A 19,174-nucleotide genomic window follows, 5' to 3' on the forward strand; every position below is an offset into this window, starting at 1 on the left:
TCTTGTTAAAATTGTTGCTTACACACATTGTTAAAAAGTTCCTATCCATCGAATTTATTTCAATATTGTTAGATTTGTAAATCAACAATTTCATAACTGTTTTTTTAAAAAATCAATTAATCATCATATTGCATTAGTACAAACACAATATACAGTACAATCTCGCTTTATGGCCACCTTTAAAATTTCCACGTAAATCTGCGTACGTTTTAACATAAATCAAGTTCCATCTTGGTGGCCACTGGCCAGTTCACTTAATTGGCCAAGATAGGAGTGCCCTAAATTGATATTTAACCCCGTTTACCTGGCCGACAGAATAGAAAAACCAAACATTTCTAAACGCAACGTATTATTTAAAGCAATTTAAATGGAACTGAGGTTTGTAATTGTTGCTATAGTTTTGGAAGTTTGCCGGGTCCCTCCCACAGATGACATTCAAATAAAAATAATCTTTATTTACACAGGGCAAATTAATCTTGAGAATTTAGTAAGAAGGCAATTATATATTTGTTCGTTAATTTTATACAAAATTTGATTGTATTTTGTAAAAATATAACTGTAAATCAGTGTTGATCTGTCTGTCACTGATATGTCATTGCAACACTTACTGAAGAAACACATAAAATCAAGGAGCTTGGTATAAAAGACAGTGTAATTATTAATATTTTTTCCAACGCTTGTTTACTTGGACACTTCCGCATATCTAGTGACTGATAATTTTTTTCTACATTTTCCTGTTAAAATTAAGTATTTAATTAAACAAAACCTACTAAATTTCATAAACTATACCGACTCTGTTTAATCTTGAATGAAGCTTATTGCGAATAGGTTGCATTCACTGAACAGTACATATGCTATAATTTCAATATTCTATTAGTCAGTGTTAGCCTAAGACATTATCTTGCATGAAAATTTGAATTTCTGTATATTGCAAAACATAGTATTGTGTAAATTTTTATTTTATTTGTTTTTTGTTTGCTTTTATAATCTGCATTAAATTTTTAGTATGAGTCAGTACGGTATTCTAATTACGGTTCCCTATGTCAAATTTTTTATAATTCCATAACCTCATCTAGGTGACCATCTCACTTATGTGATCAGAAATTGTATACCCCGAAGGTGAGTTTTACAGTATATTCATTTAATTGAACTTTAAAATCGACAAGTTGTGTTTGTATCTAAGAATATTTTGTTAATTCGACAGTATCTCTTTTATAGAGACGTTCATTAGAAGAATAAAATACCCACAATTCTAAAGCAAAAGTTATATCGATGTCAAATAGATAACCTAACTAATAGATAGAGAATAATAGGCTATCTTATAAACTACAAAAGAAAATTAAAGTAACATTTATACTTCCTGGATATATTAAGTAACATAAGATTATATTGTAACACATTTATAAAATATGATATACTGTATACACAATTAAGCAAAGTAATATATCATATCATAAAAATGTCAAAAGCGGGATGTTAGATGGGGCGTTTCGGAGTAACGAGTGAGTCACGTAATCTATTCCGTCGGTTTTCTAGTTTTCTGATATTATCGATGACAGGTGTTACGAACAACCAATGAACATTTTACTTATTCATACTTTTCGGCATATTATTCAGAAAAACCCATAAGAATGTATTAAATACTTTAATATTAAACTGTTTTCGTCTGTTAAACATTTCGAATTATAGCCTACTAAACGGAATCATCTGAAAATACGCATATAAATATTACTTCAAAAAACGAAAATCATATTTTTGAGTAGCATGATAGTAATTGAATTTAATTAAATTTGTTAAATTTAAAATTAAGTCCAAGTAATAGTTTTTCATTAAAACGAGATTATCCATTATTTAGTAGGCCTATACATACTATATATTACAGTAATGTTTTATAATAAAAATACTTATATAATATCTGTTAATCTGTTTATTGAGCTAGAGCTATTATATATAACTTTTCAACATAATTTAAAATTATAATTATAATCCACGAGAATGTAATCGGGTGACTTGACCAAGACCAGCTACCAGTGAATGACTGCCACGGTCAATCACTGGAATTGTAAGCTAATACGTAAAAAAAAGCAGCCAAAACAGTGTCAGTGAATAGACTGGATCGATTTTAACTTAATATGTTGAAAAATTTTGCGGCTATTCCCGATGAAATACGTCTAAGTGTAATTAATCTAGTCTTAACTTACATCACTTTTTAAAAAAAAAATCACAACTAAAAACTAGATTTTATCCTTAATATAATCTGCGGCGTGCTTTGTTTAATTTAAGATCAAAGCACAATCTGTTGATAGGAGTTGATCGTATCTTGGCTCATCATGCTGTAAAAATGATAGCTTTTAAACAATTTAAAAACGTCATGCACGAATACCTGTACTGTACTTTTTAATAACATGATCCGTCATATTGTAAAAATGTACATGTTTATATGATGATTATTGTGCATTTTTCTTTTCGAAAGTTAAACGTCGCTACAAATATTTAAATAGTGGGGAGAGATGGGGAAGGGTTAGGAGTTTCGAATATTTACTCTCAAATACCATCTCCTGTTATATGAAGCATTTATACTCATAATATCCGTTATTATTCTGTACTAGCAAAAGGGTTACATTTTTTTCAGATTATATTTCTAAAAAATATATTTGAATAACTAGTATTTGTCGCATTTTTTAACTATTCGCAAAAAATTAAATATATTATTTTATAAAACGAAATAATTTTATCCTTTAACTCGTACGAAATTTTCTGTACAGTACACTTCAATTATATGAGCCAAATCTGAATTGTCTGAAGGAGAGGAAGCACGGTTCGACCCATACTTAAAAAAAAACGCATTAAATTCGAATTTTTTCACAAAGAAGTTACTGGTTTAAAAATATAATTTTTGAGCTAATTTTTTAAATTAATGTTATCAAACAATTTATAAAAAATTATATTAACACAAACGTTCGGTTTTAAACGAAAACGATTACATTTAATATTTGTTACCCGGTGTGTAGCATTATTAATGAGTATTTAATATTCCATCTTTAAACATGTATTTTAATTCTATTTAGATCTGCTTTAAAAATAAATTTTAACAAAATCTCTAAAAGTTAAAATAATAACAGAAACTTTTACACTGCTTTTCATTTTTCCATTATTATTATTATTGATTGTTATTAAGTCCGATATAAACGTAAATATTTGTAAGAGTTACATATATCAAATTTAAAAACCTCCTTAAACTGCAAATCATACGCCATTAATAACAAAATTAGTAACATTCACGAGATTAACATTCTATGTTAAAACACCATTACACATATTTCAAAATGAAGGAAAAAAATCGAAATTATACTATGAAAGTAAAATTAAGGCATTTTTTTTCATTTTCTTAATATATTAAAAGTTACATTTTATATATTTTGGTCTAAAATATTTTAGTCCAAAATATTTAAAATAATCTAATAAATTAACTCTATTCAGCTTCGCACACTTTATTTTGAAACTATTAACTTCGTAATTTCTCTTTAAATTGATTCAACAAAAATTACGTCCACATAATTTAACTTATATACGTGGTATAGTATATGTTATATTCCAAGTACTGTATATGCGTAAGTTCATATACACAAAGCCGTCGAACAGGGTGAAGCTGGAAATTTTTCCCCAGGTCCGGAGGGTCCCTAGTGGTTCCTTCCCCTATAAATTTATGCTATTATTACTAATAAAAAATGTCTTTAAGACTACTTTGTATTAATAAAGAAATATTCTACGTATTTAATTTATTCAAAACAAAAAATGGAAAAACGATACTGTAGGAACCTTTATATAGGCCTATATATTATTATTATTATTATTTTACTATGTTCCTTTAATGCTATTCAATGTGAATATTTCATCGCATATTAAAAACCCCTTGCGTTTTTCTCCTGCGAGTGCAGGAGTACGCATTTTGCTGGGTTTGATAAATATCATTATTATTTGTAAACTTTTTGAACATCGTAATAGACCTATGTAAATACTAAAACGTCAAAATATTAAATAAAATCCAACGGAATGATTTTAAAGTTTTTGTAATCTGTTCCGAATTTCTGTTCATTGCACAAGAAATGAGTAATACTGAACGACCAAATCATAAGTTATCAGTGATTTAAAAAAATAGTTTTGAACATACCTCGGAATGACCGTTTCCAACTTTTCGTATTTAATACTGCCATAATTGTTGGAAGAATTACTTGACTTTGGTCTATGAATTAAACGAGTTTTTTCAGTCATGATGCTGCCTATAACTAAGTTAATCGGAGAACTTTTAAAATAAAAAGCTTTACGTATTGTTTCATATCTGATAAGCTATCTTGTTGATAGAGAAGTCAAAAGTCCTAAAATTCTGAACAATCATTATCATTTCCAACATTGCACTCAGGAAAATAAGAAATTATTTTTATTTTAAATAAAACGTAATTCTAGTAGCAAAGAACAGATGTAATCAAGCCATTGGAGAAATTAAGGGTAAGTTTACTTGAATTAATTTTTAAATTAAGATAATTACTAACAGAAATTACACAGACATTACACAGACATAGTCTGTATAAATATGTGTCTATAATTAGTTTTATTTTAAACCTAATGCAAAAGTACAACTTTTGATAAATATTGAATATATTTTTACAAATATTGAAAATTTCAATACAATATAGAAATATTCAAAAACATTTAAAGACTACAAGCAAATATTTAAATTTGCTTGTAGACTTTAGATAATTTTATTTTCTTGTATTATAAGTTGTTTAATTAGAAATCTTTCACATTAGTAAATTACATCACATTGCATAATTTATTCCAAGAATTCAACCATCAGTGTTTATTAAGAATTAGAAAATTTAATTAAAAATTATGTAACATCCAAAATAATCTTTAGAATGTTCTTTTGTTAAGTTAGATCTAAAGAAGCTGTCTTTCCAATTCAATCATCTTAAAGTACTCATTTATAAATACACTACTTATAAAAAAAAAGCAGTATATTACTTATAAAATTTAAGCTGATTTGTAAATTATAGTTTCTAAAAAAAAAAAAAAATTATATTTAGATTCAAATTAGAAATCAAATAACAAATTTAATATTTTTATATTTTAAGACATCAATAGTCTCCTGACATTATATCAGCATGAGACTTCTAACTTTGGATATACTGAGACATGTACTGGCTGAAAACATTTATTGGTTAATATTACCAATGATATTGCATGTGGCGGCTCGTCTCTGAAATAGTGGGGATGCATGTTCTAACCTAACCTATTCTAATAAATTACCATAATTATTGCCAACCAAATTATTAGAATAGGTTAGGTTAGATTAGGTTAGAACGTGCATCCCCACTGTTTCAGAGACGAGCCGCAATGTTCGCTACCATAGGTAACATTAACCCATTTATTTGTCATGATAATATTAAATTCGTGAAGTTAAACAATTCTGAAATAACTGTCCTTAGGAAAGCTCCTAAGAACAAGTGTAAATTAATAACTAGTTTAGTATATTTATAATTAGATTATTAAATGAGTATAGTTTTATTGTTATTTAAATAAAATTTTCTCATAAATAATAATTATCTAGTTCATTCTGTTAATTAAGTAGCTAATACTTCTCTATGTTTACTTAATTATTCTCTATGTTTTACTTGTAATCCATCATATTTTGTTTAGAAGAAAAAAAGGATTTTGAAATTTCAGATAATTTCAATAAATGTTAATCATCTAAATTTTAGATAATATTTACATCTTTTATAAAACTGAAGCTATTTCTGTGAAAAAAAAAAAAAAAAAAAACAGTAGTACAGCAGAGTCCTGTACAATGGAGGGGATATGTTCTGCATTTAAGATGATTTTATGCAAGTTTACACCTATGCCTAGAAGTTGAAGAAAAAATGTCTTATACCCCTGAACAGAATTTTGTCTGTCTATAACTTTCACTTTCAATAAAAATTTTTAAATGAAATAAAATGGCATATATTGGCTTTTAATCTCTGGCTTGGTCTGGAGATCAGGTGCCATTTCTGAGTTGGTTATTAATTTCCAGCTGAAATGGTTTCATACATCATCAAAACAGTGTGGAGTAGTTGAGGCATTCCACGGAAAGGTTCTGACATTGGTCTAGGCTTAACTGAACATACTAAAGAGAGAAAGTCTCCCCTAGTATCTGTTCAGTGCTGCACTCACTTTGGACCCCAGTCCAATGGGCCCAATCCTCTGAGTCAATACCTGTTTTGAAGTTAACAGGTAAGTCAAGTCTTGCAGACTTCCCTTATCTACATTGTCCTGTTGATTGTTCTGTAATCATATCCACAGCAGGTCTCCAAGGTGTTTACCTTGGAGACCTGCTGTGGATATGGTTACAGTATGGCACAAAAATAACACTTTCTCCTTCAGATTGAAGCACACTGGACACTGCAAAAGCTTCAGTGCTTTACAGATACAGCATACCTATCTTTAAGTAAGCCAATTCTACAGAGCTGAGTCCTTACAAAAAAAGACAACTCTTCTCAAGGCTTCTGCCAATGTCTCTAAGTTTGTTTGCATTACCATATAGTACATATGAAACATAAGCATTTTTATATTTTATATAAAATTAAAAACAGTTTCTTTTATGTACTGCTCACACTTGGCAAACATACAAATATATAAAATCTCTATATTTGTTGTAATATGTTTACATCTTCATTTGTTACATCATTTGAGTGATATTAATAGCTTCAAAATTTATATCAATATTACGGAAGAGTTATATCAAAGTGAAGATATCAAAACATTTATTAACAATTGTAGAATCATTCAAAATAGCATTATAACAAATACATAATATACTGGTAGTTATATATATATATATATAACTAAGACTGTTTTTCAGCCAGAATGCACCAGTATACATGGTTGGTATGGTGTCATACCAACAGACAGCATAAAAAGTATTGATAGCTGGTATGTAATACCAGAAGTTGTTAGTGGAAACAATTCTCCTTGTTCAGTCACCATATATGCAAACTAGTAGTAATTTTTTAGAAAATGAACACATTGTATCTGTAGTTTTTCATAACAAATAGCAAAGAAAAAAAAAATTACAGCTCTGAGATTTTAAGCAGTCCAAATTATCTCTTAATTAGTAATATCCATTTTTTTAGAATGGATAGAAAGGTCACAGGTTGGAAATCCCATTACATAAATTTTTTCGGAAACCAAATCTAATAAGAAATATAAAAGCTTCAAACTTGAATATAAATAACATATAAAAACAGAATATTTTCATTAATAACTTAATTTGTTTAAATTTCAATATTTATATTATTGTATTTGTTTTATTATTGATATATATCTTAAAAACAAAAAAAAACCAAACATATATTCTTATTTACCAAATTCAATATTTTTTATACAGAATACTATCTTAAAATTTTTTTGTTCTCCATGTAGTCTGATCTAATCTAATTATAGAGTTATTTCATATTTACAATTTCAAGACAGTAATTTCAATTATATTGGAACTAGCAGATAGGCCCAGCGTTGCTCGGGCAAAAGTAACAATAGCGAAAATTAAGATTATTACATTATAGTCAACCTTTTCACAGAATGCAAGAATTGGGTTCCCCTGTTTCCAGACTAATTACAGAATTTTTAGATAGGTCTAAAAATATGTTCGATTTCCCGCAAAAATGAAAAAAACTGCACCTGCATCTTGCACGTCCATTGTTACGTAACACCATTATCACCATTGTTACGTAACACTTCCATCGTTGATGGAAGTGTTAAGACTTAATCCTGTCCCTCTCCCCCGCGGGGAGGAATTTTGAAAAATCCCTTCTTAGTGTGCGTTCTCGTGACGTACCCTAACTGTGTACCAAATTTCAACTTTCAATTCCTAACTGTTTGGGCTCTGCGCTGATTATTATTATTATTATTATTATCAACTCGTCTCGATTATATTATATAGATTGGATTGCTAGCTATGTTAACTATCATGCCATTTGGTCAAGCTATCTCTTTCATGCTTATAACAAGCATTATTTGTAATGCACACTTTTAGTTTGAATTATCCAAGAGGATAAAAATTTCAAATTAATGCAAGTGATATATAGTAATTTTCTAATGCATTGATGTCTAATGTCTGTGAGGAATAAATTATCCATATCCAACCTTAAATTAACAAAAGCTTACTGTATCTTAAAGATATGAACATTAATTATAGTAAAACCTAGCCTTAGTATTAAAAAACATTCAGATTAACAATTAATACATAGTTTTATTATAAGTGTACAGTTTATTCAAAATTATAATTCTAAAGTTTTTATATCTGTTTAAATCAAATTCTCCTTTTTAAGATAAAATCAAAAAGTTTATTTTTTGTTTTTATATTAAGAATGTTAAGAATAAAACTTAAATCAAATTGCATTGGTAATATAATTGATATTATAACTATAAAAAAATTCTCATAGATATTTAATATTTAAAATGTAAAGAAGCATACTATCATGTTGTACTAAAATATAAAATTTGGTAGATTTTTTTTTTGTAATTTTAAATTATATTCATATAACTATAAATACCATTTAAAAAGCTTTAAATTGTAAAATTTGTAAGCTTTTTAATTGTAAATTTTAAATTTGCAAAATAATCTGGTGCATATTTAAAAAGTTATAAGATCAATTTCTCACCCTACATTTAATTTTCTAAGTAAAGAAAACATATTCCATAAGGATTGCAATAATGCTTATAAAATATTGTTTTCTTTACTATATTACTGTTAAATGTATCTTTTTAAAAAATAACTTATTAAAATTATATACATATGCATATATATATATATATATATATTATATATTATATTATATATAATATTATATATTATTATATATATATATATATATTATAATATATATATTATATTATATATAATATATATATATATATTATATTATGGTTATATATTTATGCATAATACACAAATACATAAGCAATAAATAAAAAACTACAGAACTTTTAAGAAATGCTAAATCATTAAAGACAGATTAGATTGTTAGAAAATGTAGAAATTTAAATCATCACAAAATTTTAAAAATTTTGATTCTCCATCTCTCAGAAATATGAAAAAAAGTTTATTTTCAGGCATTTATCACTACTATTTATAATTTATAGCAGATAATTTAATTAAAAAAAATTTGAAAATTAAATATACACTTAATTGTATTGCACAACAACAACACTGACTTGGAAATTTTTGCCTTTTTCCAATACCAATTCAGTAAGAATCATATAAATTTCTTGATTCAGTGTGTGTATGATAAATAATAATTATTTTTTTGATATGTATTTGTATTATCATTAAAATAATCTTTTAATGTATAATAATATGAAATCATTGACATTGCTTCATTGAATTTATATTAATTAAGGTATTAGGAAAGTTGAATTTCTTTTATGTTTAATTTATAATTTGAATTCAAGTTATAAAATGATATTTACAGTAAAATATATTTCATAGAAAAGTATTAAAAGGTGAAATGATGCAGGAAAGAAATTTTTAATTTACCTTTTTTGCGTAATCAATGGATTGAATTGATCATTTCTATCAAACGCATATAACTCTGTATTAAAAGTATTTAACTGTGTATAAGAAGCTTGTTGACTCATTTTTTAAAATAATTATTCTTATACTTTTTAAACAAAGTTAAATCCTTTTCCTTTACATCTTCCTTGTTTCCGACTAACTTGTAATACTTTTTTTCGTCATGCCACGCTTCCTGTTTCCATAGCAACAACAGTATATTTGTATTTACTCGTTTGAAGTCGCTTCGGAGAAAGTTAAATTCAAAATAAATTATTTATAATTATTTATTTTCGAGCATTTTATTATTTTTTTAATATTACAATTATAGCCGAAAGTAATATTTTATAAGTTAATCGATGGAATGGATATAATTATTTCGTCTGTTAACTTTCTTCTCGGTCATATGTGCTCAATATACAAATATTTAATATCGTTGATATGAATATTGTACTGTGTAAAGTGTGATTTGAAGAGGGATTTTTCCCTTTCGCATCCTCAGCTCTGTAGAAATGAAATTGTCCCAACAAGAGACAGTTTCTTCCACCTCTCTTGTCAAACTAGTGTGTCGAAAATGTTACAATTTTATAAAACTGCAATTTTGAGTTTACACGTACTGCAAAGTTGATTTATGGATGTAACTGTGTAATCATCATTTGTGACGTCTAAATTGTACGATACCGCATGGAGTACTGTACTGTATATACGATCAGCTGCCATTTTGTTTTACTTTTGGATAACGCTCTTTCCTTTTCCTTTGTTCCTTTGCCTACTGCTTGACAGGTGGATAGCAATATTTAAGACAGCTTAAGATAAACATATAGCTGTCTATGTTTAGGATAAACATACGTGTTTAGGCTAAACATACGTGGATGATCTCTTTTTGTGTAAAGAATTGCTTAGTTGTGTCCTTTTTGTGTTTCATGCAGGCTTTAGAGATTCAAAAAATTGTTACATGTAGGCTATTTGTAAATCTTTTCCCACTGCAGCAGTACTACTACTATGGTCTCTGTGCCACTAGTTCCCCAATAGTAAAATGAGATATTAATGTAAGCTTCCAGTACATAAACCGAGTGATCATTCTCCCTATAGAAATTTCACATATCGCACTCCGGTGCTCCGTAAACATACCTCGTGTTGTCTATCATTACATTACATGTATAAATATAAGGAAATATAAAGTAACTTCTAGAAACCGAAAAAATTAAATCACTCTTTTGGCTGAGACAGTAAAGGCATCAAGCTATATAACTCGTGTCCAGTCCCCCTATTACGCTATATGTGGGCCTGACAAACTCACGATAGTTATGTGAAAAAAAAAAATCCTTTTGATGCCGACAATGGAAATAATGTTAACAAAAACAAACTTGAAAGCATCATTAACGAAACGATTACTAAACGACATTGTTATCTCCAAACTACGTGACTTTCGAATTCTAAACTCAAACTTGTGTTCGAACCCCATTACAATACATAACCGATATAGTTTGAGCCGCTTCAGTTTGGCTCTATACTCGATTTATTGCTAATTTCAGAAGCAAACAAATGGTGGCACTAAATTGAGATTTTATATAGGCTATTTCAATAGTGATATACATGTGGGTTGCATTCTGAAATACATGCGTAAACAAAGATTCGTGCGAATGCAGACCATTATTCATAGAAGTATATTTAGATATTCGAGGAAATGCGTTTTGCGAACGTGTAGAATCACAAACATAACAAGTTTTCTGTTTACAAAGAAGAATTAAATAATTAAAAGAAATTTAATAATTGATATAAGATAAAATTAAGTGAAGTTTGTAGAAAAACTGCGTTTATAATAATAAAAATGAAACTGAATGTTACTTATAGAAAGTAACTCTCGACCGAATTTTTTAAATGAAATATCACCAGTCTGATCCGACTCTTTCAGCGTCATTACCACTAAAAAAACTAAAATATTATTCTTTACAAAACCCCTACATAAAGAATTCGAATGACGTCATATCAGACGATCTGTCAATCATTCCATAGAATCTCCATGCCCGATCCAAATCTAATCCTGAAAAAGATATTGGTTAATTAAAGTACGATCTATCATCATTGTGGAAATGCGGTGTTTTACCGTCTTGCTTACAAAGCAATTTTGGATTGTCCTCCTCCAACCATGCAGTAATCATCACAGAGCAGGCTGACAGAGTAGATGATTCCTGTCACTGTAAAATCGATAAAGAATAATAACCCGTTTAGCTTTTCCTGAGATACCACAAAAACACAAATTTTGAGGGGTCTTCTTTCATATAGTTTTTGTCAAAGCACGTAAACTAGTGGCACATTATCCCATTGACAAAAAGGTTCAATTGCCTGGGGCCTTTACTAACAGGTGGGACCCAAACCAATCTTTTAAGAAAATATTTTTCCAAAAAAATTCCCCCCGAAGAAAAACGTCTAAGTCAACACTGTACATGGGGCCCCCTAATTCAAATTCGCCTAGGCCCCATGAAGCTATAACGCATTTAATTTAAAATCGGAAGGAATATTTATGGATAACCTTATGTATATAAACGGAATCGAAAAATTATCCAGGTCCAGGAATCTAACTCTCTCTTACACAGATATCAAAATTTTATCGAAAATAAACAGTAAGAATTAATCGCACAGGAGATAATGTAAATGTAATTTTCTTTGGATAAAAACTAAAAGTGTTTTAATCTTTTCACTTATGAAGATTCGTTTATCATCAGTCCGTAACAGATTTCTTTTTTAATTAATATAGAATACATTTTTATTTCGTTTTACGTGGTTTTTTAAGGTCACTATTATTATTCTTCATAAATTTAAAGTTACAAATTATGCAGTCCTAAATGTATTTAGGCTATTTGAATCTAGAAAATGGTGACGTTTAATTTTGTCATTCGAATTTTTACGTTATATTTGCTAATTAAAAAGTTACAACATAATGAAACTTGAAAATCATTTTTAAGGTCAACAAAATGGTCCCATCCGATTCTCCATGTACTGTACAGTACAGGTCAACAAAAACATCCAGCAACAAGTTGCTTAACTTTCCTGGCAACATTTGGTCACAACATCTGTATTTTATTTTTAAAATTTTTTATAGTTTTAACTATTATAAAATGGCAAAAGGCTTAATTTTGAGAGTAGGGACGAGTTTTATAAAAAAGTTGTAAATGCTAATAACGAGTAAATTCGTCATTAAGTCTGATCCTACTGGAGATACGCGCGACCCCCCCCTTATCTGCTCATCCTCTCGACTTTTAACCAGCAAAATTTAATAGCATAAATCCTTCTAATAAAAAACCTTGCCTGCAAAATTTCAGAAAATTGTGACAAAATGCACAGGAATTAAGCTTCAAAGAGGCTGAAAAAAATCGTGCCCCCCCACACATACATCCATACATACAGAAAAATCCCCGAATTTTTTTGTTTTTTTTTGCATTTCTCGAAGTTTCAAGGTCCCTTGAGTCTAAAAATGTAAAAATCTTGGGATTCATTTTTTTGCCGATCGCCATACTTTCCCTCTGTTATATCAATACATAACAGTCAGGAAAGTAATTCATATATCTTCAGTATTTTTAAAAAGAAAAGGGTGCAAGGGTCTTTTGATTCATCCTGTATAATATATCAGATTGTAAAAACGAAATGAAGACATTAAAAAAAATCTTTATTGACAGTTAACTCAACAAGAATTACAGTTCAGCCTGTTAGATACTGTACAGTACATTTGACAAGCCATTCTTCTGGCACTGGGCTACGTCCGGGCTGCACGTACAGAATTTTTCGATTGCAGTAATCAAGGTGTATATATATACATATATGCTTCATCTAGGGTGGCCATGTACTCGCTTTTTCCTCCAGTCAGATCCCTCTCGTAGAGCTTCCTCGCGTTAGTCTTTCGGTTCTGTTTGTGTGCAGATGTGAGGCGATGTCCAGATGCTTTCTTCTTGGTAGCTGCTTGCAGATCTTTATGTATAATGGTGTTAACTATGAACTGAGATGTTGTACAAAATAACCCTACTGAAGAGGGCAACGTTACTGGCAAAATGGATTTAGGAGACATGTCAAAGTAATTAAAGTGTTTTCTCTCTGCAAAGTTGGTTTGTCTTTTACCTTTTTAACTTTATTTCATTATTAACGTAATGTTTTAGAATTTGGAAGTTGCTTATCCTCCGTAAGTCGGAAAGGAAAGAAATTTTGAATTTTTGTGTATTTTTACGCAATACAATTACGTAAGATTGGAAATTAATCCGACTCCATCGTTTTAAGTAATCTGTTTTTTAAATATAAACATAATTTTAAAATATTTAATTTTAAAGACCAACTTAAATTAGAAGCATTTATTGTGATATCTGAAACAAAACATTGACTAAAGATTATATTTTCACTGGTAATATCGATCAATCTAAAAACAATGAATGAATGAATGAATGAGAACGAAAATGTTTTTAGATTTATTTTTAAGTGTTTGTAAACCAAAAAGTATATTAATACTACTACTACTACTACTAATAATAATAAATTTTATGATTTATTCTGTTAAAACTTTGATTAATCCAGCTAATGAATATTTCCTAATTTTCTGTACTAATAAATTTTAAAAATTCTTATGTAAAGAAATAAAAAAATGTTCTTAAGAATGTCATAGAAATGGATTATAGATATACACACAGTTATATTTGTCAAGTAAAATTTTGTGTTTCTTAAATATTTTTATGCAGAATCCAAAAATACAATCGAATATCTTTCACGTCCTTAATTTCCACATGCCAACTTTGATGTTCGAAAATACACTAAGCGTCAAAATCCTCCCAAAGTTCCTACGTACTGTACTATAGAAAAATAGCAAAAACTATTTGATATGCAAAAGTAAAGGAAATAAATCAGCTGCAATATTATTACAATATTCATATAATAGCAAAACATTGAAATAATTTTCACATTTTAAAAATATATATCGTGTATATATTCTGCTTGTTGCATTGGGATTTTGACGCGTAAATTGATTTGTTATAACATCAATGTAATTTCATGCATATTTATGAGATATTGACGTATAAATATGCAAGTGAGTTGCTGCCTGATATGCGTCGTCATGAAACTTTCCAGTGAGAAGAAACTGTATTGTGGACCTGCTAAAGAAAAGTCTCTCTCTCGAGAAAACAACATTAGAAGTTGCTGTTGGACGTTCATCTAGAATAAAAAATAGTGAGTTACCATATTACGAAAATTTAAGAGCTGGCAGGAAGAAAACGTTGAGCGCCAAAACAAACGTTTGATAACGAGTGGACGTTGCGATACATCATCATAAGAAGGAATTGAAACATGGCTTAGGAATAGAAGTGAGTACTCCAACTATCGGCATATACCTAAAACGTAACAATTTGAAAGCAAGAGTTAAGCCCAAGAAGCCTAAACTTACCAAATTATATAAACAGTAACGTCTTAATTTTGCCAAACGCTATAAAGATTGGAAGAGGATTGTATAGTCAGATGAATCCAAAATTAATGTAGTTGGTTCAGATGGGCGAAAATGGGTATGTGCTACATCGATGAAGTCTATAACTGAGCGAGAAGTACAAACGTTGAAATTTGATGGTAGTAGTCTTATAGCCTGGGACTGTATTACCTATTTTGGGCTTGGAACGCTATGTTCTATACCTAATGTAATGGATAGCATTATTTACACTGGGATACTTGAAAATTATTTATTACAATCTGTTGATTATTACCACATTGATAGGAACTCTAATTTATCAGCAAGATAATGATCCAAAACATACATCCAGGAGAGCAATGTCCTGGCTTCATGATCAAAATATTAGCCTGCTTGAGTGGTTGCCTTAATCGATCTCAACCCAATTGTACATCTGGTACCTTCTTAAACGTCGCTTGTCTATGCAGCTCTGCCGAAAAGCATCCACCAATTATGAGAACGTGTACAGGATGAGTGGAACAAAATAACATCGCATGATTATTATTATTATTTCTATGCCCGATCGCATTAGGAAGGCATTAAAGGCCAAAGGAAGTTACACTGATTACTGAAGTGTATTTTTTCCACAAATATGATATAAATTTATGTCTACATCAAAATCCTCCCAATACATATGTTCTTTGTATGTTACTATTATTATTAAAATAATTACGTTGTTCAGATAATTATAATATAATTATATTCGTAAACATATAAGTATCCAAATAAATATAAAGTTCTTCGCACTAAATGTGCTTTGCAACATTTTCCATTCTTTAAAACAGTCTCCTGCGTTCTTTGGAAGGATTTTGACGCTCACTAAATGTAGCAGTCCATACACGATAGTGTAAAATACGAAAATTTTTATTTATTGACTAAAATGGCAAATTGACTATACTATTGAGGAAGTTAAATTGACTACTAGCAGTTTCATTGTAACACAATTGATATAATTTGTTAGCAGCTGATCGAAAATAGGCTGATTCAGGAAAGAACAATCATGGTACAAAATAGTGATTAAAAAGTGTCGCTTATCCCAGTAAATAATAATATTGTATATGAACTATTGAATTAATTTTGTACATTTGCTGTAATTTTGGTCTGATGAAAAATTTTGACAAGCAATGGATCAAATTGTAATTGTAATTGAATTAATGTATATATGTATATGTAACTGAATAAATTTCTGAAGCTGAATGTAAATGAAATCAGGAAAAACCAGTACATTCTCAGATAAAGGAATTAACAATGGACAAAGGAAGAACAATTTCACAATTGACTGAAGTAGAAATTCATGCATGACAATCTGTTAACAATATTACAAAGAACTTTTTGAGAAATCAAAGCAGGAAACTACTACGGAATAATGCACAACCTTTGAAGTCATATTTAAAATTGTAATATGTCACCAAAAATATAGTTATTGAATTTCTATTTAAATTCACCATAGTAGTCTCATCAGGACATTTTTCCATTTTATAAAAATATAATAGTATGATACTCAGAAACATGATATGAAGAAGAAAAACTAATACTTAAATTTTTATTTTGAAAAATAGTTAGGTTCACACTCAATACCATGTCTGACAAAATATTATTTTAGTTTTGTTGTCCAGTGCTATTATGAAGACAAATTCAATTTATAGATTTGATTGTTGATTCATGTAGATAAAAGAATTTTGGAATTTAATCAATAAATTAAATGTTTCAGTGTAAATTTATGATTTCTTTTGAAATTTTGAATTTAAAAACAAAGATTACAATCTACATATGCAGGCATTGAAGATTTGTAGCAATTGTTGATGTCTTAACATAGATCCAGTTGCCAGTATCTTTTGGTATGAATTATAAATATATTCTAAGATATTAAGCGTAGTATCTGAATGAAAGTGATGTGACTTTATTACTTGCTTTTGCCATAAGCTACTGTATACTATATGTGAATAAATATGCAATAAATCAGATAGTTCTATCATGCTATATCCTACCTTATGTTTGGAGATTAATTAATATAGTAAGTATAAGTCTAACTCATAAATCAAATTTTGAATTGAAAATTATTTGCCATATATGCTGATAAATATAAGTTAGTATTTATGATATATTTACTAATCACTTCAATTATTATTAACGGTTAATTTATATTAATTTAAAATTCATTATTTGTAAGACTGTATGAAAATAAAAAATAAATACATATTAAAATGGTTTATGACAGTCTAACTGTTCATACTTTTTATTTTATATTAAATATTAATTAATGGATGATTACATATTATTTACAAATGCATCAGAAACATACACTATATACACATTTTTATAATTAAGTAATCATTATTTACAAGATAAATTGCACAAGTATACATATATGCAAGAATAACTGTCTTAAATCCCACTAAAATTTTATTGCTGTTAACGGAGTATCAGAACTGACAACTACAATTCAGTAAAATAGAAATAATTTTCCAATATGCAATTGATATGTTAACAATAAACCCATTATTATATTTGATTTTTTTAAATTTGTTTTTCTACAAAATAAAAAATTAGTATAATCAATACAGATTCTATTTCAATGCTAAAATTATTTATTATATTACTTTAAAAAATAATTTAGAATTTTAAAATTATATATATATATATGTATTTTTTTCTTCCATAAAAGAAAGGCTACTCTAAAAGTTTCTATTTATTTTGCTTATTAAGATATAATTAAAGATATATTATAAGGAATTTAGTATAAACTTATTAAATATAAAAATTCTGATAATGGTTTTAATGGTGTAAATCATAACATCTTTAGCTCTGAAAAAACTTATTAACAATATTTTTAAGATCGTTTTCAATTTTTAAATACAGTTTAAAGATTTTAGAATCCTGTAACAATGAATTCTCAAAAATTTTATTGTAAGTATGCATCATTAAATAAATAATTGTCACTACAGAAATTTAAATAAAAATATTTTACTTTCAATTTCTGAATTTAGAAGCATTTTGAAATCAAAAAATTATAAAATTATACATAATTTTTCAAAAATAATCTTTAATAATATTTGCAGTTATCATGAGTTATTCATGTAATTAAAGTAAAAAATAATTATACTTATTAAGAATAATAAAAGAAATTCATATTTTCAATTACTACTACTTGACACTTTAAAAAAATCAATTAAATGATGTATTAAGTAAAAATTAATCTTAAAACAGCATTTGCTATAATTTAAATTCAGCTTGACTGAACCCTGATATTAACTGTCGATATATGTACTAATTTTAAATTATTTTTGTTTTATAAAACCATATGCATGATTGATTAATGTTTTCACTCAGTCAATTATGACTTTCATTCAGAAATTAAAAACATGCCTCATATTTGTATCAATAAAGTCCATTTCGAAATAAGAAAAAAACATGAAAGATAAAAATAATTTATTATAGCAAAAAAAAAAAAAATGTATACATTTCCATCACTTTTCCAAATAGTCACCATTGACTTCCATACACTTTTAATATTGTGTCACCAGTATACTTATTTCATTGTAAAGAAGTCTGCCACCAATGTCTTGAACCATTCAGTAAAAATGTTTTTCAGTTCATTGTCATTTTCAAATCTCTTTGATGAAAGCCATTTCTTTAAGTGCAAAAACAGGTGGTAGTCACTTAGCACAAGATCAGGACTAAGGCAAGTGGCCAAAAATTTCTCAGAAAAATTGCTGAAACATTTGAACAGTTCAAAATGCAGTGTGGGGTCAAACATCAAGTTTTGACCACCTGCTTTTTCCCCTAATCTTGTGCCAAGTGACTCTCAACTGTTTTTGAATTTAAAGAAATGGCTTTCATCAAAGGAATTTGAAAATGACAACAAACTGAAAAACATTTTTACTGAATGGTTCAAGACATTGGTGGCAGACTTCTTTGACAATGAAATAAGGAAACTGGTAACATAATATCAAAAATGTGTGGAAGTCTATGGTGACTATGCAAAAAAAAAACAATAAAAATGTATACATCTTTTTCAGCTAAAATAAATTATTTTCATCTTTCATGGTGTTTTTTCTTATTTCAAAATGGACCTTAATTTAAAAATGCATCTCATATATTTCAGATTAAAT

The 19,174-nt window shown here is 28.1% G+C and overlaps 1 protein-coding gene across 2 annotated transcripts in view; it reads right to left on the minus strand.

Moving 5' to 3' along the window:
• The window catches only part of LOC136984426 (scoloptoxin SSD14-like), a 54,618-nt gene extending 44,818 nt beyond the window's left edge, over nt 1-9,800 (minus strand). The window contains exon 1 of one of the 2 annotated variants that reach the window (XM_067281396.1): nt 9,572-9,800. In XM_067281396.1, the coding sequence (XP_067137497.1) occupies nt 9,572-9,672 (101 nt within the window). In that variant the 5' untranslated portion in view covers nt 9,673-9,800. Of the gene's footprint in view, nt 1-4,171; nt 4,315-9,571 lie in introns of those variants that run through there. The other variant, XM_067281397.1, reaches the window with a different exon arrangement.
• Between the last annotated feature and the right edge of the window lie 9,374 nt (nt 9,801-19,174).

This window comes from Centruroides vittatus, unplaced genomic scaffold (assembly GCF_030686945.1).
Source record: "Centruroides vittatus isolate TY-2023 unplaced genomic scaffold, ASM3068694v2 contig_918, whole genome shotgun sequence".
Lineage (NCBI taxonomy): Eukaryota > Metazoa > Arthropoda > Arachnida > Scorpiones > Buthidae > Centruroides > Centruroides vittatus.